The 25,350-nt window shown below is 46.5% G+C and overlaps 1 protein-coding gene and 1 long non-coding RNA gene across 2 annotated transcripts; one reads left to right on the top strand and one right to left on the bottom strand.

Moving 5' to 3' along the window:
• Positions 1–140: 140 nt before the first annotated feature.
• On the top strand, positions 141–20,057 carry LOC126511636 (uncharacterized). Its single transcript, XR_007594759.1, has 3 exons — positions 141–362; positions 1,431–1,508; positions 19,911–20,057. It is a non-coding gene; the product is annotated as an uncharacterized lncRNA (long non-coding RNA).
• Arpc3 (actin related protein 2/3 complex subunit 3) lies at positions 9,890–25,350 on the bottom strand. Its single transcript, XM_050158908.1, has 7 exons — positions 24,839–25,350; positions 19,959–20,058; positions 15,492–15,568; positions 12,783–12,851; positions 11,909–12,035; positions 10,874–10,968; positions 9,890–10,184 (listed from the first exon to the last, which is right to left on the bottom strand). The coding sequence occupies exons 1-7, from the start codon at positions 24,842–24,844 to the stop codon at positions 10,122–10,124; spliced, it is 537 nt and encodes a 178-aa protein (XP_050014865.1). The 5' UTR covers positions 24,845–25,350; the 3' UTR covers positions 9,890–10,121.

Below are 25,350 nucleotides of genomic sequence, written 5' to 3'. Positions count from 1 at the left end.
CGAGGATATAGGTAGCTATTGAGGTGCCTGAGTAAAAAGAAGCGCCCGAGGAGAGAAAGGGTTTTACTTTATTGAGGGTTGACAACGCAATAGAAGGCAGCCCAGTAGGAATACCGACTTCGTTTGAAATAAAGTCAGCACGAGGAATAGGTGCATCTTCAAGGCTAGTAATATTGTACAGGAGTCCATCACAAATAAGGTGGAAAACTGACAGTTAAAATTGAATTTTTGAATCAGGCGCCCAAGGGCCGACTTTTTTTTACAACGACGCGTGCGCACCAGGTGAAGGCGCCACGCCCCCTCCTCCGGTGGCAGGTATCCTGTCACCCTAAGATTCCTTGGTGCAAGGCATGGTTTACCAGGTAAAATGACCCGGTGGATCGGGGGGTGGGGGGGAGGACGTAATAAAGGATAGATACAGGAATAGCTAGGGTCGCTGATAACGCTGCAGTTAACATCTCAAGCCTTTACGAACTTGTTATTAGGTTGCATGCTCAGAAACCATAACGCTTAATCCATTCCCTTAAGGTTGTGGGAGCCAACTCAGCGGTTAAAAAAAAAAAAAAAAAAAAAACTGCATGTTCCTTTTGCAAAAGACACGAATTCGGTTCCCAGTACTTTCCTGGCGGTCCACAACCGTCGTATGAGTCCAGTTCTAAGACATCCGACTCCTTTTCCCCCGATTCCATGGTCACCTACAATCATGTGCACCTAGGACTCAGGTATGCACGACACTCATAAAAATAAACTTTAAAAATTTTAAATTTTGAATTCCCTCTTTGCCAACGAAGAAGCCAAAATTTTAAAATGTTGAAAACGAAGTGGGGTGGCCTGAGAGTAAGTAAGGCACTTACTGCCTTTAAGCATGTTAAAGTTAAAGCCTTCCTTTTTTTTTTTTTTGTTCAATCCCCTGTGACCAACATGGTGGAAGGAGAGAACTGACGCCTTCCAATTGTCCTCTGACCTCCACACAGGCACAGCAGCCATGTGCCTCTCACCCCCACAAAGAAAATAAGTAAATGCAAATAAAATTTTAAACTGTTTGCTTAAATTTGAGACTCAAGGTCTGTTTTAAAAGGTTTATTTTTGTTATTTTATTTAGGGGTGTGTGTGTGTGTGTGTGTGTGTGTGTGTGTTTATGCACATGTCTCTGCCTTCCCAATGCTGGGATCACAAGCCTGAGCCATTATTCCTTGCTTACTTACATGGACACGGGGTTAGAACTCACATTCTCAAGCTTGCATGGTGTGGTGGTTTGAACTAGCATGGCCCCATAGACTCCTATATTTGAATGTTTGGTTCCCGGTGAGTGGTCTGTTAAGGAATGATTAGGAACTGCGGCCTTCATGGAGAAGGTGTGGGGTGGACTTGGCGTTCTCAAGAGCCCACACCAGGCCCAGTCTCACTTGCTGTCTGCCTCCGTCTTTCAGATCAGGTGAAAGCGGTCTGCCATGCCTGCTGTGACCCTGCTCCCCATCATGATGATCATGGACTAATCCTCTGAAACCGTAAGCAAACTCCCAATTAAATGCTTAATTTTATAAGTTGCCTTGGTCCATGGGGTCCCCTCCCAGCCATAGAGCAGTAACTAAGACACAGCAAGCACTTCACCAGCTGCTGAGGCCTGGTCACTTTCTCTGTGAAACCTACCAGGCTGGCCTTGAGCTCACAGAGAAGCACCTGCCTCTGCCTCCCAAGTGCAGGGGATTAAAGGCAGGCGTGCTCCACCACCGCCACCTGGCAAATAACAGGCTCAACAGTAACCGGAGAATGGAAGTGAGTATTGAGCAATCCATGAAGACTCAGATTGATACACTCATACAGCTTAACGCTGCTGAGGGAAAAGGACGGGGGAAAAACTGATCATGAAATAAGAAAAACAGATCTCAAAAATATCATGCTAAAAATAAAACTCCCCTAGGTGAAGGAAGCCAGATGGAAAGTGCTAGAGAACTCCAACTCCACTTATGTGAAGTATCAAGACACAAACAAACCCACAGAGCCAGGAAGTCATCAATAACTACGGACTGTCTTGCCCCGACCTGGCCCAAGGGTGTGAGGGCTGTGGGAGTTGCGGAAATGGGGGAAGCCAGACCTGAGAATGAGAAACGGTGGCCAATGAAGTGGGCGGGGGGGGGGGGGGGGGGGACGGGGACGGGACGGACACGTAAGAGAGGGTGGTGCTGTGGGAGCCGGAGGAAGACTAGGAATCCTAGGTGAGAACGAGCAATCAAAGAAAGAGGTCAGGGGAGAGAAAAGTAGCCAGTGGCAGTTTGGGTGAGGCGGTGAAGGCTCAGAGCTGGAAACGGGCGTGAAGCGGTACGGATAGATCCCTCGGTCCCTCCATCACCAGTGGCGAGGGCTGGGAGGCTCTCAGAGACCAAACTGCGACCTTTAGCCAATCCCTAGCATCTTCGACATCAGAAAGAATTCAGAACAAAGTATGGCATTAGAACTTTGGCACAGGTTATGCTATAACTCACAGTGGCGCTGAAGCTGGCTATAAACCCCTGATCCTGCTCTTCCACATCCCAATGGCTTACAGGCCTGCACCAAGTTTTCAGGTGGATTGTGGCATAAGTGTATGATGGGGTCAGGGAAATTTGCCATGTTCAAGACATGGAGAAGTGTTGGTCCACCGTGTGGGGTTCAGCTGGCTTGAAGCAGTTTTCAACACCACAGTTGTTGGCCATTGCGCAGCTCTTCAGTACCACACTGTGCCTCACATTCAGGGGTCCTGCCGCAGAGTGCTGGCCCTCCACTTAGGATAGGTTTTGTCCTTGGGGTAACGCTGGTAACATTTTGTTTAAAAAGTTTCAAGAATCTCTGGTCAAGGACGAGGTGGTGCAGGCTAATAATCCCAGGACTGCCTCTAATCAACACGTCTAAATATCTACATGAAACGTTGTAGCAGTGTTTTGTTGCTGTTGGTGGTGGTGGGTTTTTTTGTTTTGTTTTGTATTGTATTTGTTTTTCCAGACAGGGTTTCTCTGTAGCTTTGGTACCTGTCCTGGAAATTAGCTCTTGTAGGCCAGACTGGCCTCGAACTCACAAAGGTCTTGCCTCTGCCTCCCGAGTGCTGGAATTAAAGGCGTGTGCTGGGCTCATTGTTTTTACAATAGTGGCTGAAGAGATGTCTCAGTGGTAAAGAGTCTTTGCTGCTCTTCCAGAGGAGAGATTTTATTTTGGAGACAAGGTTTCTTGAAGGTCTGGCTGTCCTGGAACTCACAGAGATCCTCTGCCTCTCAAGTGCTGGGACTAAAGGTGTCTGCCACCATCTCTTACAAAACTAAAATTTTTTAAAATTAGTAAATAAATAAAAGCCTGCTTAAGCTGGGTGGTAGTGGCGCACGCCTTTAATCCCAGTACTCAAAGGAGGCAGACACAGGCAGTTCCAGGACAGGCTTCAAAAAGCTACAGAGGGTGGGTTTACTGGGTTTGGAGTTGCCTAGGCTGTTTGTGACGATACTGGTGCACCATGGTCCCTTTTAAGACTTATAAGTCGCTGGTCCAGCTGAAGCACAAAGAAGGGACCTTATTTGAAGTGAGACTCTAGCTTGCTGCCCGAGTGGTTCCGGACCGAGTATCTGGATGATCCAGAAACAGTGTACGTGAATCCTTGGTTCGTGGAAGCGATATCTGGCAAGGATGGAGAGTACATCCCACGTTGAGAGTACATCACGTACCTTGCTTCAAGTGACCCATTGGCATCCTAAAGAGGATGCAGAGATTTTGATATTCGGGCCTCCTTATTACCAAGAAGACGTTTCCCAGATGATCTTCAACTTGGTTAACTATTTCCGCCTGCGAATGATACAAGAGGAGGACCTTTCTCAAGAGGATGAGACCCAGTGTCTTCTTGAGGAGGTTGATGAGGCTGCTACCCAGCAGGCTCTGATGGAATAAGACTTTTTGTTTTCCCCTAGTGTTGATGTTTGCAAACACAATTGAAAATATTCCAATAAAGAGTTGCATCCTCAAAAAAAAAAAAAAAAAAAAAAGCTACAGAGAAACCCTGTCTCAAAAAATCCAAAGGGGAAAAAAAAAAGCCTGGCTAATGGGGATGGGGCTGGAGAGATGGCTCAGAAGTTAAGAGCACTGTATACTCTTCCAGAAGTCCTGAGTTCAATTCCCAGAAACCACATGGTGGCTCACAACCATCCATCATGAGATCTAGTGATTTCTTCTGGCATGCAGGCATATATGCAGGCAGAACACTGTATATATAATAAATAAATATATCTTAAATTTAAAAAAATCCTGGCTACAAGTTCGAAGCTTGCCAAGGCTACTTACTGAGAGGCTGTCTCAAACAACCACCACCAAAGTACAAAGAGGGCTGGTGTGAACTGATGTTCCCAGTAAAAAGCCACACCTATATTGACAATTCTACAGGTCTGGGCAGGTTGACTGATTAGGTCTCCATGAGGAGAGTTAAAATATTGAAGTTCCAGAGCCAAAATTATCTTGGACTTTTCTTTTTTTCAGTATAGGGTCTCACAGTGTAACACTGGCTACCTGGCTAGCTTGGAACTCACTGGCCTCGAACTCATGGAGATTCGCCTGCCTCTGCCTCCTGAGTGCTGGGATTAAAGGTGTGCGCCACCACCACCTGGCTCCAAGTTAGTCTCAAACTCACAGACATCCATCTGCCTCTGCCTCCCATGTGCTGAGATTAAAGATGTTTATCAACACATTAGGTTTTTTTTTTTTTTTTTTTTTTTTGATTTTCGAGACAGGGTTTCTCCGTAGCTTTTGGTTCCTGTCCTGGAAGGAACTAGCTCTTCTAGACCAGGCTGGCCTTGAACTCACAGAGATCTGCCTGCCTCTGCCTCCCGAGTGCTGAACACATTAGTTTTTTTATTCCCCTTTCCTTTTTTTTTTCTTTCGGTTTTTCAAGACAGGGGTTCTTTGTGTAGTTGTGGCTGTCCTGGAACTCACTTTGTAGACCAGGCTGGCCTCGAATTCAGAGATCTGCCTGCCTCTGCCTCCTAAGTGCTGAGATTAAAGGTGTGTGCCACCATGGGGCTCTAATCTTTTTTCTTGTGTGTGTGTTTGTGTGTGTGTGAGAGCCCCAGCAAGCACGTCTGTGTACCATGTGCTTGCCTGGTGCCCAAGGATACCAGAGGAGGGCTTTGGATCCACTAGAACTAGAATTACAGCCTGCTTTGCACCATTATGTGTGTGCTGAGAACTGAACCCAGGTCCTCTCCAAAAGTAACAGGTGCTTCAGGGTGGTAACTGGCCCTGAGCTTTATTTAGGTAAGTCACATGACCGTGCACAGTGACACAGAGGAACCACAGTGGAATAAGCCGGCACACCCCAGGCCTTTTCCATATGCCTAGCAGCACCCAAAGGGCAAACACCTCTCCCTGATGTTTCTCAGAAGTCTTTCCTACACGGGGAAACAGTTTGGCTTCTCTGAGTGACTCAGGCAGGATTAGGTGTAATACTGGTGGGACAAAGAATTTGCCCGGGGTTGGAGAGATGGCTTGGTGGTTAAGAGCACTAATTGCTTCTCCAGAGGACCTGAGTTCAGTTCCCAGTACCCACATAACAGCTCACAACTGTCTGTGAATCCAGTTCCAGGGAATCTGACACCTTCATACCAATGCACATAAAATAAAGTTAAATAAATTATATTTAAAAAAAAAAAAAGAACTTGCATGAACAATGGCAGGGGAATAAATGACATCACCTTTCCAACCAGTTGGCCCTCTTTTCATGGAAGAGACCAACTGGCAAGACAACACTTAGGGCTTCTCAGCTGCTCCAGGGACACCTGTGCAAGGGACAGACAGTACTTAGAGGTAGCTTTGAGACAGGTACAACATAGGGCAGCTTGGCCCAGCCAGAGTCCAGTTGCCAAGGCCCACGGCCCTCTACAGGAAACCTTCATTCCTATGCCACACCCATCAACCCTTACTTCTGAGACTCCAGCCCATGTCTGGAGCCCATGTCTCTGGTCCTCCAGTCTATCAAGTCTATATCCAGTGACTAAACCCCAATAGGATTACAAGAGAAACTGTCTGTGCTGAAATATAATAACTAAGACACAAAAGCCAAATTTAATGATACAATGAAACATTCCTGTCTTTCCTTTTTTCTTTTTGAGACAAGGAGACAAGGTCTCACTGTGTAGCCCAAGAGATCCAAATGCTTCTGCCCCCTAAATGCTGGGATTAAAGGTGTATTGCCACCACTCCTGGCCAAAAAAAAAAGGGGGCTTGTTTTTGTTTTTAGACATAGGGTTTCTCTGTGTAGCCCTGGCTGTCCCAGAACTCACTCAGTAGACCAGGCTGGCCCTGAACTCCCAGAGATTCATCTGCCTCTGCCTTCTAAATGCTGTCATTAAAGACCTGTCCCACCACTGCCCCACTAGATTTATTTACTCTTTTTTAGGATTTAATTATTGATTTTATGAATCTGACACTTTTATGCCAGAAGATGGTATCAGATCCCACTGATGGTATAGATGGCTGTGAGCCACCATGTGGTTGCTGGGAATTGAACTTAGGTTCTCTGGAAGAGCAGTCAGTGCTCTGAAGTGCTGAGGCACCTTTCCAACCCCCACTTTTTATTTAATGTATTTTGTCTGCATGGCCTGTGGAAGTCAGACGAGGTCATCAGAACTGCTGGAACTGGAATTGAGGATAGAGGTGAGCCACTAAGTGCATGCTGGAACCAAACCCATGTCCTCTGCAAAAGCAACAAGTATTCTCAGTCCATCAGACTCAGATTGCTGACTGCCCCTTCTGCCCACTTCGGGTGTATACTTCAGTAAACTACCTCTTTTCATGATAGTCCTGTATTTGCCCCGTGAACCTCTCATAATTGTTAAGCTGCTTTGTTTTGATTTTATTTTCGAGACAGTATTTCTCTGTGCAACCCTGTCTGTCCTGGAATTCACTCAGTAGATCAGGCTGGCCTTGAACTCAGAGAACCACCAGCCTCTGCCTCCCAGGTGCTGGGATTAAAGGCATGTGTCACCATACAGGCTTGGGTACACTGGACTTTAAAGTGTCAACACGCTGCAGGTCGCCTGTGAACTGGAGCTTCAGAGCCAAAGCAAAGTAGAAACCCATGGACGATTCATCTCAGCATAGACACAGAACAGATGTGGCCTGAAAATTACACCCTCCTGATGGAGTGGCCTAACATCTGTAAACACAAATGAAAGGGCAAACAAAGCAAAGTGCTTTCAGCGCGAATGCTACAGCTATCTCTGTTTTGTTTTTTAAAGATCTTCAGTACTAATAGTTTTTGGAAGAAGAAAAAGTTAAGAGCGAAAGAACTCAAATCAATCTTGTTCCAGTATTTCCGTGCACTGTGTCCTTTCTGCACCCGATGATAAACGACAGCAATTAGCGTCCTAGTAAAATGACGAATATAAACAGGATGCTTATGGGAAAAGAACAAGGTTACCAGACTGCCTCTTTATTTATTACCTGTTACTATTATTAAAGGGCTGGAAATTGAACCCAGGGCCTTGTGCATGCCTGTCAAATGTTCTGCCACTGGGCTACAGCCCCAACTGCTGCTGCTGCTTTTTTCCCCCCTTTTTGAGACAGGGTCTCAAACTGTCCCTAAACTTGCTATGTAGCTGATGACTGTAAACTTCTGATCCTCCCGCCTCCACTTCCTGAGTGCTAGCGTTACAGGCAAGTGCTGGGAATGGGATAGCAGACTGATAGATGGATTATTTTCTCATCATTGAGTAGTGAATGGCTGGACCAAGACGACTTCATACTTAAACATCTGACAGGGTTGGGTCCCAGTCAGCAGTAGATCTGGGTTCGGTTCCCAGCACACATACAAATTTTGACGCCTATTGCTAAAGTACTTTAAATTGTACTTTCTAGTGTGGCAGCATATTCCTTTAGTCCCAGCATGGGGGAGGCTGAGGCAGATGGATTTTTTATTTTTCTTTTTTGGTTTTCAAGACAGGGTTTCTCTGTAGCTTTGGAGCCTGTCCTGGAACTAGCTCTTGTAGACCAGGTTGGCCTTGAACTCACAGAGATTTGCCGGCTTCTGCCTCCTGAGTGCTGGGATTAAGAGTGTGCACCACCACTGCCCAGCTAAATCCAGTCTTCATAGAGACTCCCAAGCTAGCCAAAGCTACCCTGCCACAAACCAACAAGTCATGGGGAGGGGCCAACATGACCTGGAATGGCTTAGCAGGTAAAGACAATGCCACCAAACTTGACAACCTGAATTTAATCCTAGGGACTAACATGCCGGGAGAAATGACCCAAGAATACCACCTTTTTGCTTTAAGATGTGTCTTTTAATATACATAGGTTTTGTTTTTTATTTTTTCCTTATTTTCCTGTTTTTCTTTCACGCTGGGCTTGCACCCACAGCCTCTATACTAATCCTTTTGTCCAGCCCTGGACAGGTTTGTGCACAGCCCTGGGCTGGACTGGGCTGAAAGCGGTATTTAACTAGTTTGTAGCTCATAAACACATCCTGCAGAGGACTGAGCTCAGGAACGCAAATGACACTCAGTCAGGCATGGCGGCACACACCTTTGATCCGAGCACTTGGGAGGTGGAGGAGTTCAGTTATCCTTGGCTACCTAGAAGTTTCAGGACATTGAGTTCCTTGAGGCCCACTCGAAAGAGATAATAAACACATCTACTTAGTTAAGGCAAGTGAGGTGGCTCACGAGCATCTGGGAAATGGAGAGGTTGAGGTAGGACTGCCTCAAGTTCAAGATCAGCCTGGAACTCTGTCCAAAACAGAAATTCTAAATCAGACCATAGTGGCTCACACTTTTAATCCCAGCACTCTGGAGGCAGAGGTAGGTGGATCTCCGTGAGTTCCGACGGTCAGCCTGGTATATACAATGAGTTCCAGGACAGCCAGAGCTACAAAGTTGAGACGCTATCTCAAAACAAACAAACAAAACAAAACAAAAAAGAAAGGAAAATGGACAAAGAAGTAAACAGTTTTCTGGAGAAGGTGCAAAGCAACTACCCATCTTAGAGAAATAGAGGCCAAAGCACAGTGAGACGCCACGTCACAGTCACAGGGAAGCAAAGGAAGGAAACAAGTGTTGGCGAGGTAGGGGGACACAGCACGGTCGCATGTCCCTGTGGGAATGTAAAACAGTGCAACTGCTGTTCTCCAGAAGGCTCAACAGTTCCCATGTGACTCAGCGGTTCCACTCTGAGGGATAGAATAAGCAAAAGAAACCTTGTGTGCACATTAAAAATGTGCACACCAATGTTCTTGGCAACACTGTTTGGTCAGAGCTCCAAAATAGAAACAACACAGATGTTCCCTGGATGATGAATGAATAAATACAGTGTGATCTGCACCAAGATGGAATATTACTCAGCTGTAAAAAGGAACGGACTACACGCGGGTACAACACAAAGATGCTGTGCTACGGGAAAAAAGCCAGACTCCTCTTCCATGAGGAATAGGGGGAGGGGACGGACTTAGAAACATGCTAAGGGAAAGAAGCCAGATTCAAAGGCTGGATTATCCACTATAGGTCTCTAGTATATGAAATATCTAGAGTAAAGAAATCAAGAAAACAGAGACTAGATTAGGTTAGTCCAGAGCCTGAGGACAGGAAGACTTTGGAGCAAAGAAGGTCACACATCTTTTGGGTGTGGCATGTAGATATATGGAACTACATATATACTGACAACCATTACACTGTCCGTTATTTGAGAGGCTACGATGGGGCCTGGCACAGTGGAGGACACCTACAGGAGGATTTGGGGTTTAAGGCCCATGTGGGAGGCATAGTTAGTTATGGGCCACCCTGGGACTACACAATGAGGCTGCTTCAAAAAAGACAAACCAAATCATAAACACCAGTCCCCTGCTCCCAAATATACCCACACCCCTTTCCATAAAAGGTACAGGGTAAGCTTTATCTCAAAAATGTTTTAATTCAATGTCTAAGATAAGCAATGACATTTATTACATATTAAGTACCAGCCTGAAATTGCCAAAAATTCAGATCACCTGACACCCACCCCCCAAATTCTTGATCAAGAGCTTTTCAGGCAAAGACACAATCGCTCCTCACTTCATGATCCATTATGAACGGACACAAAGAACTGTGTACACCTTGATGTGATGCTGCCTGGGCTCCATCCACTCACTGCCCAGGTCCTGAGAGACTCTTGTTCATGAACTGTCTCTTCACAAAGCAAGTCCACCACTGTCAAAGGCACAAGACAGATCTCAGGGTCAGGGCACAATGCAACCTCAAGGGCAGGCCAGAATTCCAGTTAACTTATGACACACAACTGTATCTAAACTAGCTTGGCATCTTACATCAAATTCAAAGGTTACCACAGCAGAAAAAGTAAATGTGCTTACTTGCCCTCCATAGGTGTGAGGCTTACATCCATCCATAGATAGAAAGGGGGGAGAACCAGACATAGTGTACCCATATACTGCAGAACTAGCGAGGCTGAGGTAGGGGGCTGAGTCACCCTTGGCTGTGTAGCCAGTTCTAGCCCAGTTTGTGCTATTTTCCCAAACCCCACCCTCCCCAGGGGCCCCTACCATGTAGTGAATACACACCAACTGCTCCTTGTGACTGTTCCCTATGCAAGGCAAGAGTCATCATTTACATGGAATTCAGTACGCCATGAGTGTGGGTAACCTGGGGCATTCAAAGCCCACAGAGGATGCACAGAGGCTATATACGAACACCATGCCATTTTACATAACACCCACAGACTGTGGATGCAATGGCTACACACCCATACACAAACCCTGTGCATGACTGGAGTCTGTTCAGTAGTGAGTGTGGGGCAGTGAGCCCTGCATTGCCGAGCCCTCCAGGTCGGGCAGAAGTGAGTGTTCTTGGGACAGAAGGCTTCGGTGGCGTAAAAGGCTCACCTTGCTGGGTTTATCATTCTGAGGGTCAAAAACTTTTTCACAGAGCCGCAGTCCAGTCTCCTGCCTCAGCTGCTGTAGGTACGCCCGCATCACTTCTGCAACAGGGAAATCTGCATGTGAGGAGATATGCTGGACGCACTGCCTGTCCAGCCAGACACTGACCTTAGTAAGGAATCTGTATCCATTCAAACAGCTTAGAGAAAGAATGGTCCAGATCAGAGAGAGCGAGAGCGAGAGCGAGAGAGAGAGAGAGAGAGAGAGAGAGAGAGAGTGTGTGTGTGTGTGTGTGTGTGATGGTAAACTCCTTCCTTTGGTGTGGGTCCCAGGAATCGAACTAGACTGTCAGAGTTGGCAGTGAGCACCTTTATCGGCTGAGCCATCTTGCTGACTCCAGATGGTCTTATAACTACATTCATTTTGGCCCAACAGTCTCTGCATGTGACACTTGCTAGCAAGCTCTTCTGTGAAAGTAAGGCGACACATGTGTACTAAGTGCCTTACTGTCAACCTGAGCACCAGTCACTGGGCTAGGGGGATGGTTCAGTGGAGAAGAAGCTTGCTATGTGCATCTTCAGCACCCATGTAAAGGTAGGGTGGGCATGGTGGCTGGCCTGTACTCCCTTCCCTTAGGAGGCAGAGTCGGAGGATTCCTTGAGCAAGTTGGCCAGCTACACTAGCTGGATCAGGGAGCTCCATGGTCAGTGAAAGAGCCTGCCTCAATATGCAATGTGGAGAATGACCTGACATCAATCTCTGGCCTCCACGCACACACGCACACAAGTGAACATGCCCACAAGTGTATTCGCACCCACACCTACTTGCTCGCCTCCACACCATATACAAAAAATGAACACCAATCAAGGCAGAGGGCCATGAGTTCAAGACCAGCCTAGATTACAGAAAGACCACATCCAAGAAACAATCAAAAAACCACACATCAACACCAAAAGTAAGACAGTGGGATGGCTGCATACACGAGTTCACACACATATGCGCGCGCACACACACACCCTCATAGGCACAGTCCCGTCTCACCATCCTCCTGTTTATTCGCAGGTTTGGCATAAATGGCATTGAGGGGGAAGCCAGGCTCTCCAGGAATGGGGAAGTTTGTGATTCCGAGCGTGTACATTTCTTTCTCGCCTTGGCTCCTGGAATTGCACTAAAATTGAAGGACACATTGATAAGAAAAAGAGTAATTCCCAAACTCCAGCTGCTTGGTGCCGGCAGCTTCCAGGAGTGTACTATGTTTCGTGAGTGCACTTCTGCAGCAAGTGAACCTGCAGCCCTCTTTAGAACACTGTGTCAAAGAAGTAAAACCAAGAGAAACTACAGAGAAACAGTGGAATACAATAGCTAAAACACTGAAAACCAAACTTACCAGGCAGGAACACATTTCTCTTCCNATATATTTTAAGTTTTCTGAAACAATCTTACTACATAGCCCTATCCAAGAACTTGTTATATAGACCAGGCTGGCCTTGAACTCACAGAGATCCACCTGCCTCTACCTCCAGAGTGCTGGGATTAAAGGCATACGACACCACAATGGGCCCTAATAAGATCTTACTAGTTAAATTCTGAAGTAGTGATAAATTCGAACACATTTCAAAGTCAGCTCTCTCAAATACATGAGGACTGTGAGCCTCTAAGTGGGGGAGATGCTAACATGGCTGTGTCCTGCTGCCCACTCCATGCCTGATGCAAATGCTCCACTGTTCTCAGAGGATGAAGGAGACTACTGTCTCCTGACACCTCACCGCCCTCCTTCATGTCAGTTCCCCTATGGATTCAGAGACCGCAGCAGAGAGAGCTTTGGCTTCTCCTCGGGTCTTAGCAGACCCAGGTGGTTTTGAGGGATAGCCTGTCTCTGTCTGCTGTCCTTATGTGAAGAGCCAAACCTTGTTACCTTTTGAAGTTTCTTTAGACACTCAGAGATGTAGAGTGTGATATAGATCAGGGTTCTATCTGCTTCATTCTGCGAGGGAAAAGAAAACAACATAATGGCCACATGAGATGGACATTTCAGAGCACGTCTGCCTTCATGATCCACTGGCAACCCACAGGGTGCACGGTCTCTCTCCCCAAGCCCAGCTGCGTGCTGCCCTGCTCCACAGCTCCTTCCTCATGCTATATAAGTTGGAGAACGAACAGTTGCGGGTGATTATAAGAGTGTGGTTTTTTTTTTTTTTTTTTTAAAAAGGCAAGGTTTGCCGGGCGGTGGTGGCGCACGCCTTTAATCCCAGCACTCGGGAGGCAGAGGCAGGCGGATCTCTGTAAGTTCGAGACCAGCCTGGTCTACAAGAGCTAGTTCCAGGACAGGCTCCAAAACCACAGAGAAATCCTGTCTCAAAAAACAAAACAAAGCAAAACAAAAGGGCAAGGTTTCTCTATGTGTACCTCTGGCTATCCTGGAACTTGCTTTGTAGACCAGACTGGCCTTGAACTGCCTCTCAAGTACTGGGATTACAGGCCTGTGCCACCACTTTCCAGCTAAGGTGGCTTATTTTTAAAAACCTAAGGTGGCTTATTTTTAAAAACCATTCTTCCTTTGAGTGTCTCAGAACAGACACACCCTTCCTTGGCAGTGGAAGAAGTCTCGGAGAGCCCTATAGAGCCCTACAGGCCCGACATCTCATCCTACCAGCAGGAGAATCTAAAGACAGTGACTACTGACTACATGTGGCCTGTAGCCCATGCCCAGTTTTATAGTCACAGTCAGACGTCCCCTCTGCTCTACTTTGTGATGAGCCAGGGTCTCTGATTCCTGGACAATCCCTCAGCCTCTGGCTCCTCACAGGCAAACACTACATCCAGCTTGTCCCTATCATACCTCTCACAAACACAGCACAAGCGACTCAGTGCTGGATAGTGTCCATATCCTGTTGGATCCTGATATCCCAGAGTCGAGCAAGCCGAGTTTGAAGTCACACAGTTTACAACACTGTCAAGAACATTCCTTGCCCTTCTTTGTGCCTGGCTCATTGCAGTAGCTCAGGAGATGTTTTGTACATCTGTCCCCTTTACAGCCAGGCACTGTTATTCTCTCATTGACCACCTTCCTCACAGGGAGAGAAGGGGAGAAGTGGTCCAAGGAAGGGCCAGGTCATTCATGGCTCCCTCCCCCCCATCCCAGCTGGGTCCACAACACAGCAGTGCAGTAGGACTGCCCCTCAGAAATGTTTGGGGTGAGAAGTCTTCCAGATGCTGGCATGGTCTGCATTTGGGAATATCTGCATAGATTTCATCCTGAGTCTGAAACACTCCAAAATCCAGTTTGTAGCTTAGGATTCTGGAGCATCCAAGGCCTGTTTGTTTTTTAGAGTAAGGAAGAAGGGCATTGTTTTTATTTTTTTGAAACAAAATTTCAGCCTGGAACTCATAACAGTCCTCTTGCCTCAGTTTCCTAATGCTGGTACGACAGCAATTTATTCTCAGTGTCCAACCTGCACACATACAAAACAATGATGGGAGGCAGAGGCAGGAGAACCAGTGTAAGTTCCAGACCAGTGTGGCCTATATAACAAGTTCCAGGCAGCCCTACATAGTAAAGCCCTGTTTCAAAGAAAACAAGCAACATATGAGACTTTGACTAGTTATCCGTAAACATGGGCCTGGCATTTCCTGGATGCTTAATCAATACTAAGTAAATAGCGATGCATCCAGACTGGGGCTTGGCTAACTCTGTCAAGTCTGGATAATAAATAAGCTTTCTAGGCTTTGTGGCTGATGCAGTCTTTGCTGTGGCTGGTTAGCCACTGTTCAGTATGAGAGCAGCCCATAGCCAATACAGAAACAAATGAACATGGCTGTGTTCTAACAAACTTTATTTCAAAAAGAGGCAGTGGGGCAGTTGGCTTGCAGAATAGCGAAGATTTTGAAGGGGAAAGAATAAAAGCTAACACGGCTGGGGTGAAAGCTCAGAGGTTAAGAGCACCTGCTTTCTCAGTGGGCCTAGGTTTGCTCCCAGAACACACACGGCAGCTTACAATCACAAGGGACTCAACTCCCAGTTCCTCTTCCGGCCCATACGGGCACTGCACATATGTGGTGTGTGCATGCATGCACACACACAGATAAATAATCTCTCTCTCTTTTTGAGACAGGGTCTCTTTACAGAGTCCTGGCTGTCTTGGAACTCACTATATAGATCAGGCTGGCTTCTAATTCATACATATCTACTTGCCTCCCAAGTGCTGGGGTTAAAGGTGGGTATAACCATGCCTAGCCTAAAATAAATAATATCAAAAGGAAAAAGATAAAAATAAAAAAAGAAGGAAAAAAACCCACACAACCCATAGCCTCTCCCACTCAGCTCTGCTTTCAGATTCTAGTCTCACCGTCATTTCATTTAACTCTCACAGCAGCCCTGACTTCAAAGTAGATTGATGGATTGATGGATTTTTGGTTTTTCTGGGTTTTCAAGACAGGATTTCTTTGTGTAGCCCTGGCTGTCCTGGAAAACTCATTCTGTAGGCCAGGCTGGTCTTGAACTCACAGAGATCCGCCTGCCTCTGCCTCCCAAGTGCTGGGTTTAAAGGTGTGCACCACCACTGCCTGGCTCAAGTAGACATTCATCCCCATCTGAAAACTAAGCACCCCCAGCTCTGGAAGTTACCTTAATTTCATAGTTCTTGAAGAAGACATTGGCCTTGAAGTAATAGATGGCTTCATCCACAATATCTGTGTCTTTTGCTAGGCAGGAAACAAGAAGGAAGGCAGAGATATTACCAAAGGGACATGGTCCACCCACAGCTGCAAGGAGAGGTCTCCAAGCGCGATTATCACAAGGTCTGGAGTTGGATAAAGGAAATGAGGCTGGGGCCAGCTGGAGAGATGGTTTGGGCATTAAGAGGGCTGGCTGCTCTGGCAGAGAACCTGGGTTAGCTCCTGGGGATCTGGCGCCCTCTTCTGGCTCAAAGGTCACCAGGCAAAAACACTCACGTATAAAATAAAATCTTAAAAAAATAAATAGGGCTACTGAAATACAGTCTTTAATAGTATTTCTAGAAACCAAAGTGGTTTATTTTTAGTTCTACTATCTCTGAAAAAAAATCTATGTGCTCATTAGAAAAGTAAATTCAATCAATTAAAAAAAAAGATTGCCATCTTAATTCTTATTACCCAGAGCAAACTATCACTGCTTAGTAACCATTTAAGACCTCAATGCACTTATAAAAATGGGCTGAGACACAGGCTATCGCCCTTTAAAAACAAAACAAAACAAAAACCCCAAAAAACAAACAAAAAAACCCTTCTATGTGTGTCTGTTTGTATGCCACATGAGTGCAGAGGCCCATAGAGGTCAGAGGAGGGCATCAGATCCCTTGGAGCTGGAGCTACAGGTGGTTATGAGGCCAATGTGAGTGCTGGGCCCTCAAATCTGTCCTCTGGAGCAGCAGGAAGCACTCCTTAACCACTGAGCCATCCCTCCAGCCCCAACACTCTAACAAAATGCCCTGAAAAGGAAAAAGCATCCAATATAATTTTATTTGAACCCGTGCACTGGAGATTCAAGGGAAATACTCAAATTATTTAGGAACATTGGGGTTCAGATAACCTTCTCTCTTTTTATGGAAACTGGTTTAAATACAGCATGAGCTGTTCTAAGTGGCCACACTGAGGAAAGCCAGAAGCACTCTGTGACAAACAGAGCTCATTAAACAATTTCTCTGGCAATCTTTGCTTCTCTTTTTCATTTTGAAAGGACAGACTTTCTGGGTTTGATATGCAGCAGCTGGCTGCAGCAGGCCACCGACAGACACTTCCTGTCCTTGGCTGCCTGGTCTCCAGTGGTGCAGGCAGAGCAGCCCTAAGGCTGCAGCCCTGGGCGACCCCATTACAACCTAGCTAGTTCCTCTGCAGGATCCAGCTGTGTTCTCTGCATTCTGCTCTCAAGAAAAGGAAACTTCTCCTGAGCACCTGGGAGGAAACAGCAGGAGAGGGGACCTAGAGCAGAGCATGGTTCACAAAGACATCTAGAGGTATTTGCACAACAGAAAAGAATTTTTCTGCAGCTGATCTTGAACCTCAGGCCTCAGACACGCCATGCACAAGCTTTACCATGGAGCTGTGCTCCTGCCCCAGAATTCATCTCATCAATGCTAAGATAACTCACAACATAGACATCTACTCCAACAGTTCCAGTCCTTTGGCAAAGGAAGAAGTCACCCCCTCACTTGTTTAGTTTCTTAGACTCTCATTCTTCCTCGAGGAGTCAAGGAAGATGCTTAGTGTTTTCTCCAGTCTAGGTTGGCTGCGCCTTCCGGGACAATGTGTTATCTGTAACCATACAACAAACGGCTCTTCCTTGCAAACTGGGCCAACGTTCTTTTTCTTTGGGCTGTTAACATTTTAGTACTGATGTTCTCCTCATGTCTGCCTTTCCCCATCTGCTCCTTTTTCTCAGAATCAAGTAAAAACTGGGGTGACTTATGTTTCAGCCAGTGTTAAAAACAATTCACTTAAGAGGAGGTCAAGGCGAATAATCTGGCAGAGGAAGGGCAAGAGGGTGAGGACACAGATGGGAATTGTAACTGTGGTCCTGGAGACTGTGAGTGGAACCCAGGCCAGACACTTGCAGGCTCTGGGGTGCTGTATCTGCGACAACAGAAACGACACTGTTGGGGGAACATCTCAGAACATGTCAGAAAGCTTCAGAGTTTGAAAGAGGCTTCTGGGACAGTAAACACAATGCCTCAGAAAGCAAATGGGGGATCTGGAGGGCAGTGGGGGGCAGAGTGGGCATTCCATCTTGATGACTACAAACACCAAACAGGTAAAAAGGTGCGCAGTCCCAAAATCTGGGAATCACAGACCAGACTGGGAAACAAAGCTGATATCAATAACAAAAAATTAAAATACAAGCTGGGTGGTGGTGGCACACACCTTTAATCCCAGCACTCAGAGGCAGTAGCAGGCGGATCTCTGTGAGTGTGAGGCCAGCCTGGTCTACAGAGCTAGTTCCAGGACAGGCTCCAAAGCTACAGAGAAACCCTGTCTCGAAAAACAAAAAAATCAAACAAAAAATCTGGCAACAAAGGTTGGAGAGACTGTAGGACAGAGGGAAGCCTAATTCACTGCCAGTCAGAGTGCAATTATGCCCATTGTGGTCATCAGGTTGGAGGTTCCTCAAAGAAAAATAGAATTACCATAGGATTCAACTATCTCAGTCCTGGTCATATACCCCAAAGACTCCGATCCTGGTCATATGGTAGTGACACACGCCTTTAATCCCAGCACTTGGGAGGCAGAGAGACAGGTGGATCTCTGTGAGTTCGAAGTAAGCCTCATCTACAAGAGCTAGTTCAGGACAGGCTCCAAAGGTACGGAGAAACCCTGCTTGGGGGGGGGGGGGAATTCCTATCCTGCCAGACATATTTATACATCATGTTTATTGCTACTCTATGATAGCAAGGACATGGAACCTAGTTAGATGTCCACCAATAGATGAATAGATAATGAAAATGTGGTTGTATACAAAATGTAGAGTATCACTCAGCTGTAAAAATAAATGAAATCATAACATGTACAGGAAAGTAGATGGACTTGCAAAGTAAATATTAATCGAGGTGACCCAAACTCACAACAAAGAACACATGTTCCCCGCATACAGACCTAAGCACATGCTTGTATAAGCAGGTGTGCGTCTGTGCACAGTATAACATCTACAAAGCAGACCGAGAAACAGTAACAGCAGGTGACAAGGAAGGACAGCACGGAGGTAAATGGGCAAGAGGTCCTAACGCTATTTTCCCGTTTTCAGCTCTGTGCACAGTAAAGCTCTATAGCTTCAGAATGGCTGCTCTAACCATTCACCGTTTCCTGAGATGGGCAGATTCGGAGACTGGACAAGCATCTCAGTGGCTTCTTTAAACCAGCTTTTTTGGTTTTGATTTAAAAGCAAAGTAAAATAAATTAAAAAGAAATATGGGAAAAAAAAAGAAAGAAAAAGAAAGAAAATAAAACAAGCCACCACCACCAAAAACCAAACAAGTTAAAAAAAAAAAAAAAAAAAAAAAAAAAAAACAAAAAAAAAAAACCCAAAAAAAAAACAAAGAAATAAAAGCAAAAAAAAAAAAAAAAAAAAAAAACCCAAGAACAAAAGTATTCAGAAAAACATGAGCAAGTCAGAAATGAACAGTGTTTCAAAGCAGATGAAGAGTTAGGACTGAAGCATGGAGCACATGCCTGTTATCCAAACACTGGGGAAGCAGGCAGGAGAGTCACCACAAATTCAGGCTGGCTCAGTTTGACTTCCAGGCCCACCAGAGTTCCACCCTCTTCTGGAATACCCTCCCCCCCCAAAAAAAAGTGGTCTAATACTAGGGTTTGGTGAAATCTAAGACCCCAAGAATAATAAACTGACTTGGGCTGTGGAGATGGCTCATAGAGAAAACTCAGCCTTCTAAGTTGGGATCCCCAGGACTGAAGTGGTTACTGTCTGCTCACCTCCACTCGTACGCTGGGGCACATGCAGGCCCTCACACACAAACGTGCATTCAAAAACAAATGACTGTTTTTAAAAGTTGACAAGAGAAGAAATAGCTTTAGTGGGGAAGGGTTAATTTTTCTCGTTTTTGGAGTTAGGGCTCCCTGTGTTTCTTAGGCTGGTCATGAACTACCAGACTCAGCCTCCTGGGTACAGCACCATGCCCACATAATGCTCTCTGTTGCTTGTCTTTTCCAGCATGACAGGAGGAGGCTAGGGACCTGGCATCCAGTTAGTCTGATATGACTGACTGTGGCCAGAATTAAACACATTTCCTCTTTCTTTTTTGAGACAAGGTAGCCCAGGTTGGTTGGCCTAGAACTTGCTGAGGATGACCTTGAACTGCTGTTCTTCTGCTGTGAAAGGAAGGCAGGCCCTCCTGCAGGCTAGGCTCACCCCAGCCCACATCTCCTCTTTTGGCTCACCCGCACACCTAAAGGAGTCAGAAGTGATAACGCGGTTTCCTGTGATGCCTCGAGGTATAATGTGTGACACAACAGAGTGAATGTGACCCCGCTAAGTTCTTCCCCACTCTCATGTCAGCAGGCTGGCTGGACGCTTTGAACCCAAATGGGAAAGAACCCTGAGACTCACTCTCGCGGGGCGCGGGTCCTTTGAACTGACTTCTGAGGGGAAGCAGCGCCATGTTGCCGACAAGCTTGGTGTCGGGGTCCATGAGAGAAGAGTGGTAAGCCTGCAGTGGCAAACAGGGAACAAAGACAAGGAAGCGTTACAGGACAAGGCCAGTCCTCCAAAGAAAAACACCCGCTTGAGACTAACTCCGGACCAGCTCCTAACTCAAGATACCAACCAGCAGATGCTGAGACACTGTCAACTGGTTGTTAAGCACACATGCCCCCACACTAAATCAGATGTGCAAAACTGAGGTAATCAGTACCTACTACTTCACCATTTTAAAACAAGACATTTGACTATTGTCTGTGTTCCTTTTTTGTTTTTCTTTTTTGGGGTGGTGTTTCGAGACAGGGTTTCTCTGTGTAGCTTTGGAGCCTATCCTAGAACTAACTTGCAGACGAGGCTGACTTTGAACTCAGAGATCCACCTGCCTCTGCCTCCCAAGCGCTGGGATCAAGGGCATGCACCACCACTACCCGGCTTTGTTTTAAGACAGTGTTTCCACTATGTAGCCCTGGAACTCACAACAAAAATTTTTTTTTCTTTTCTTTTTTTGTTCTTCTTGAGACAGTTTCTCTGTGCAGCCTGGCTGTATGAACTCACTATGAAGACCAGGCTGGCCTGGAACTCAGAGATCCACCTGCCTCTACCTTCCTTTTTTCATTTTATTCACATGCACTGATGTTTTGGCCTGCATTCATGTCTATGTGAGGGTGTCAGACCCCTGGAACTAGCGTTACAGACAGGATGACCTGTCATGTGGGTTCTGGGACTCAAACCCGGGTCCAGTGGAAGAGCAGCCAGTACTCTTAACTGTGAGTCATCTCTCCAGGCCCTACTGTCTATATTCTTAACATTCTTTTATCCTAGTATTTTGTGTGTTTGTCCTCATGGATCTGGCTGTACATGTGTGTGGGTATACATGTGTTTGTGTGCAGAGGTCAGAAGTCAGTGTCGAGTACCTTCTTCAGTCGCTTCCCCACTTTTATATTTGAGACAGGGGCTCTCACTGAGCCTGAAGCTCACCTACTGGCTCGATTGCCAGCCAGCCAGCCAGCCCCAGGGATCCTCCTGTCTTTCCTTCCCAGCACCAGGTTTACAGGAATGCCCCACACCTGGCTATTTTTGTGGGGTGTAGGATTGAACTCGACCCTCAGGCTAGAGTGGCAAGCACTTCACCACTGAACCTTCTCTCCCGAACCAGCTCTTTCTGAGATAGGATCTCAAAAGCCAGACCTGCTTTTTGAGCAGCCCTGCCTGGCCTGGGACTTCCTAGGTAGACCAAGCTAACCTCAAACATACAGAGATCTGCCTACCTCTGCCTCCTGGGATTATATCCTAAGGCTAGAAATGTGGTGTGGAAGGATGTGTTTCCTTCTGGTGGGAGCATTTCATAATAGAAACCATACAAAATGGGTTTCTCACCCTCCAGCTAGCAGGACCCACGTCCTACTACTCCCCGTCTTTAAGTCTCAATCAAGACTGCATGATTCTTCCCTGAGCCTGTTTCCCAACCCCCTCCGACCCCAACAGGCTGGCCTCTCACTATGTGGGTGAGGATGACTTTGAATGTGTCCTCCTGCCTCTACCTCCCCAGTGCTGAGATGACAGGACTAGATAACCACAGCATTGGCTTCAGGCATGCTAGGTAGGTACTCTACCAGCTAAACTCTACGTCTCTGGTGAGCAGGTATGAGCTACAGGAGAGGGAACATCGTGCTGATGAACAAATTCATATGCTGGTTCCTAGTTTTGCTTTTTATGTCTGCTGTGAACAAAACCATTCATCCATCAAATGACTGCTAAACACCGTTTTTGTGCGAGATAGAATGAATGGCTGTAATTTAAGATTAAAGAATATTTTATTGGCTGTACAAGCCTTAATCCCAGCACTTGGGAGGCAGAGGCAGGTGGATCTCTGTGAGTTTGAGGCCAGCCTGCTCTATGGAGTGAGTTCCAGGACAGGATCCAAAGAAAAACACAGAGAAATACTGTCTCCAAAAACCAAAACAAACAAACAAAAAACCCAAAATTTATTATGTGTATGTGTTATGTCTGTGTATGGGAATTTCTATGTGTATACAGTGCCCACAGAGTCTAGAAGTGGGTGTTGGGTTCCCTGGCGTTGGCGGTTGTGAGCTGCTGGATATGGATGCTGGGAACAAAAATTCCAGTGCTCTTAAGAGCAGTGTGAGAATGGGACTTTTTCCCTACGGACGGTGACTAGCCCTTCAAGTCAACCTGTCCCACCTAATAAAACTTTTATGCACATTTAAAACATTTTTAATTTATTTATGTATTTTATTTATAAGCGCATGCCAGAAGAAGACATCAGATCCCATTATAGATGATTGTGAGCTACTATTTGGGTGTTGGGGATTGAACTTGGAACTTCTGGAAGAGAAGCCAGTGCTCTTAACTGCTGAGCCATCTCTCCAGCTCTTATGCAATCTTTTAATCTCCCTACCTGGTAACACTTCTATTACCCAAAGGCACTGCTACACTGCTAGAACCCGACAGCCCAAGGGGCTGACCCTGTTCCTCCTCCCTTCATTTCCTTCATGAAGATTCTTTGAAAACTAGCCAGTCATGAAAGACACAGTCACTATCTGGTTGAGAATAAGACCTACATGAACTACCTATCCCATTGTGCTTGCTAGCTCAGTTTGGGTCCAGGTCATGCTACACCCTTTTCTGGAAAAAAGAAACTGCTTCATGAAGTTGCTTTTGCTTTATTCGTATGTTTCTTTGTGAGACACCGAGTATATGTGTTTCCAACAGCAGCAAGCACTCTTAACTGTTGAGCCATTTCTCTAGGCCCTCATATGAGATCAAATATATACATATACAGACATGTGTGACGTTTCACGCTAACAGAGAACGCTGACATAAAATAACCACAGTTAAGTCCAGAACTTTCTTTGTCCAACTAGAATGAGCACAGTGTAGCTTTCCTTTCTGGCTTAAACTCTGGCTTTACTACTTGTAAGCAACACTGTGCAAGTCACTTAATTCCCTGAGCCCTAGTTCCTTCAGGAAAACCAAAACAGTAAGAACATCTACTTCACAGTGTCATCCTGAGAATGAAGGGCTCATCTGAACAATAACTCTAGGTCTCCACATACATCTCAATGGTCAGTGACTGTAAGACTCATTAAGACTCATAAACCTTACAAGGCTAAACATGGTGATGCAGGCCTGTGATCACAGCTACCTAGAAAGCTGAGGCAGGAGAATCACAGGTTCAAGGCCAGGCTGGGCAACTTTATGATAGCTCAGTGGTAGAGGGTCTACTTAGGCTGTGATGAGGCTCTGGGTTCAGTTCTCAGTGCTGCCAAACACACACGCAGCTCAAAGTTACACCTGCTCTCCTTTCACCACCCGTCACTGGACACTGTAGTGGTCTTACTTTTTTGCCCATGTTCATGCATGTGCTCATGCATGTTTGTGTGTGCGAAAGACAGAGTCAAATGCTGGGTTTCTTCCTCAATTCCTTCATTCGTGTATGAAGTGTGTGTAAATGTGTTCATGTGTGCATGCAGGTGTATGTGTACACACGTGGAGGCCAGAGGTCTCTTCCGCAACTGCTTTTCTCTTTATTTGTGAGACAAGGAGCCCCAGTGATCTCTATACTTTCCCAGCTCTGGAATTACAGGCAGGAGCCCCCTCCCCGACTGCTAACTGGGTGCTAGGCAGCCAAACTCAGGTCCTTGTCCTTGTGCCCTAAACATTTAACCTACTGAGCCACTTTCTCTCTCACTGAACCCAGCACTTGCTGATTTTGGCTAGACTGGCTGGCAGGCTGATGAGCCCAGAGGGTCTGCCTGATTCTTGCCTCCCCAGGGCTGAAGGAATAAACATGAGCTGCGCTGCCCTCACCACCATCTCTTGCACAGCAAGCACCTTCCAGAGCCTCTTTTCCCCCCATATTTTGGAGACAGGTTTTATAGCTGTATAGCCCAAGCTGGCCTAGAACTCACAACATAGTCCACTTCAGCCTGAAATTTACAATCCTCCTGCCTCTGTCTCCAAGTACTGGGATGAGAGATAAGTACCACCATGGAGGCCAGTGTTGTCCTCCTAATCTATTTTCTTCATAGGATTTTTTAAGATCTGAAACTACCTCCTATTTACATTTACATGGTAACTGTCCACCCGTTAAAATGCGAGCTCCTTGAGAGGGCCTTAGTCGCTGCTGTTACCAGTGCTGGCTTCATAGTGAGAGTCCAGCATGTCCAGTGTGGACTTCATAGTGAGAGTCCAGCATGTCCAATGTGGACTTCATTCGGCTATCCCTTTACTAATCTGCAAAACGGAACCCATGATGGAGACTGACATCAGATGTTAAGGACTACCAGACTATTGTCATTTCTTCCTCCCACCCCAAAGCACACGACAAAGGAAACTCCTGGGAACCAGTGCTGACTCGGTGGGGGTCTGGGAGTAGAAATACAGCTACAACAGGGTGGACAAGGTAGGGATCCGTCAGGGAAATGAGCCTGATAGGTGATTAGCAGCAGGCCAACCAAAGGCGGAGGAGGAAGTGGAAGTGACAAGGGGTGGGGGTGGGGGAGAAAAGGAGAAGCTGGACCTTAGATTTAAAAATCAATTAAAAGCCGTCGCTCTTAACTTCGAAGCTCTCGGGTGAGATCTGGGAACACTTCAGGACTCGGGAGAAAACAGTGAGGAGAGAAAGGGTCCTGGGGCTGGAGGCAAAGAGCCGGGCAGGAGAGAAGGGCGGCAGTTTCCTCTTTCCCCGGCTTTCTAGAACGGGACTCCCGTCCCTCCTCAGGCCCCGGTCCCGTTCGGCTCCCCGACCTCGGGGCTCGAAGCCTTACCGGCATTTTGGCGATGTCCGGATTCGATCCAGAGAAGCAGGACTCAAGTAACGCGGAACGTTTCCGGCAAGCGAGCCTGGGTGGAGTGGGCGGAAGTGAGCCGGAAGAGGCGGGCGAAACGAAGAGATGCACTTCCGGCCTAGCTTCCGCCCCTGGTTGCTGCAGCTGCGCTAATCAGAAAGGACGCCAGAGGGTGCGCGAGCATCAGGCTGTGTGTGGCGCATGCGTAAATCGCGCACAGAGGAAGGCTGGGCTTTGAAATTAAAAAATCCCTCAGAGGTTAGTAATCACCTCCCGCGTTTTCCTCATGCCCTGGCCTCAGTTCCTTGATTTACCCTTCTGCCACGCCTAGTTTTTTATTTTTACCACAGTTCACGTAGGGAAGTCAAAATCATTTCTCACCTTCCACAATGGGGGATCTGGGGGTTGAATCCAGGTCTTGGGTAACCCTTACATACTTGAGCCATCTTGATGACCCTTATTTTCCTAAGAGTATTGAGTTTGATTCCAGG

Source organism: Alexandromys fortis, unplaced genomic scaffold (assembly GCF_014885135.2).
Source record: "Alexandromys fortis isolate MF-2015 unplaced genomic scaffold, M_Fortis_MF-2015_v1.1 scaffold_90, whole genome shotgun sequence".
Classification (NCBI taxonomy): Eukaryota; Metazoa; Chordata; class Mammalia; order Rodentia; family Cricetidae; genus Alexandromys; species Alexandromys fortis.
The sequence above is the reverse complement of the archived record's forward strand: the minus strand, read 5'-3'. Positions and strand labels throughout refer to the sequence as shown.

What these genes read in the sequence shown, in the direction of transcription:
- Arpc3 (XM_050158908.1), bottom strand. An exon ending in AGGACCCGCGCCCCGCGAGA is followed by an intron (nt 15,569 to 19,958) that starts GTGAGTCTCAGG and finishes TTTCCTGCCTAG; the next exon opens with CAAAAGACACAGATATTGTG. An exon ending in TCAAGAACTATGAAATTAAG is followed by an intron (nt 12,852 to 15,491) that starts GTAACTTCCAGA and finishes TTTCCCTCGCAG; the next exon opens with AATGAAGCAGATAGAACCCT.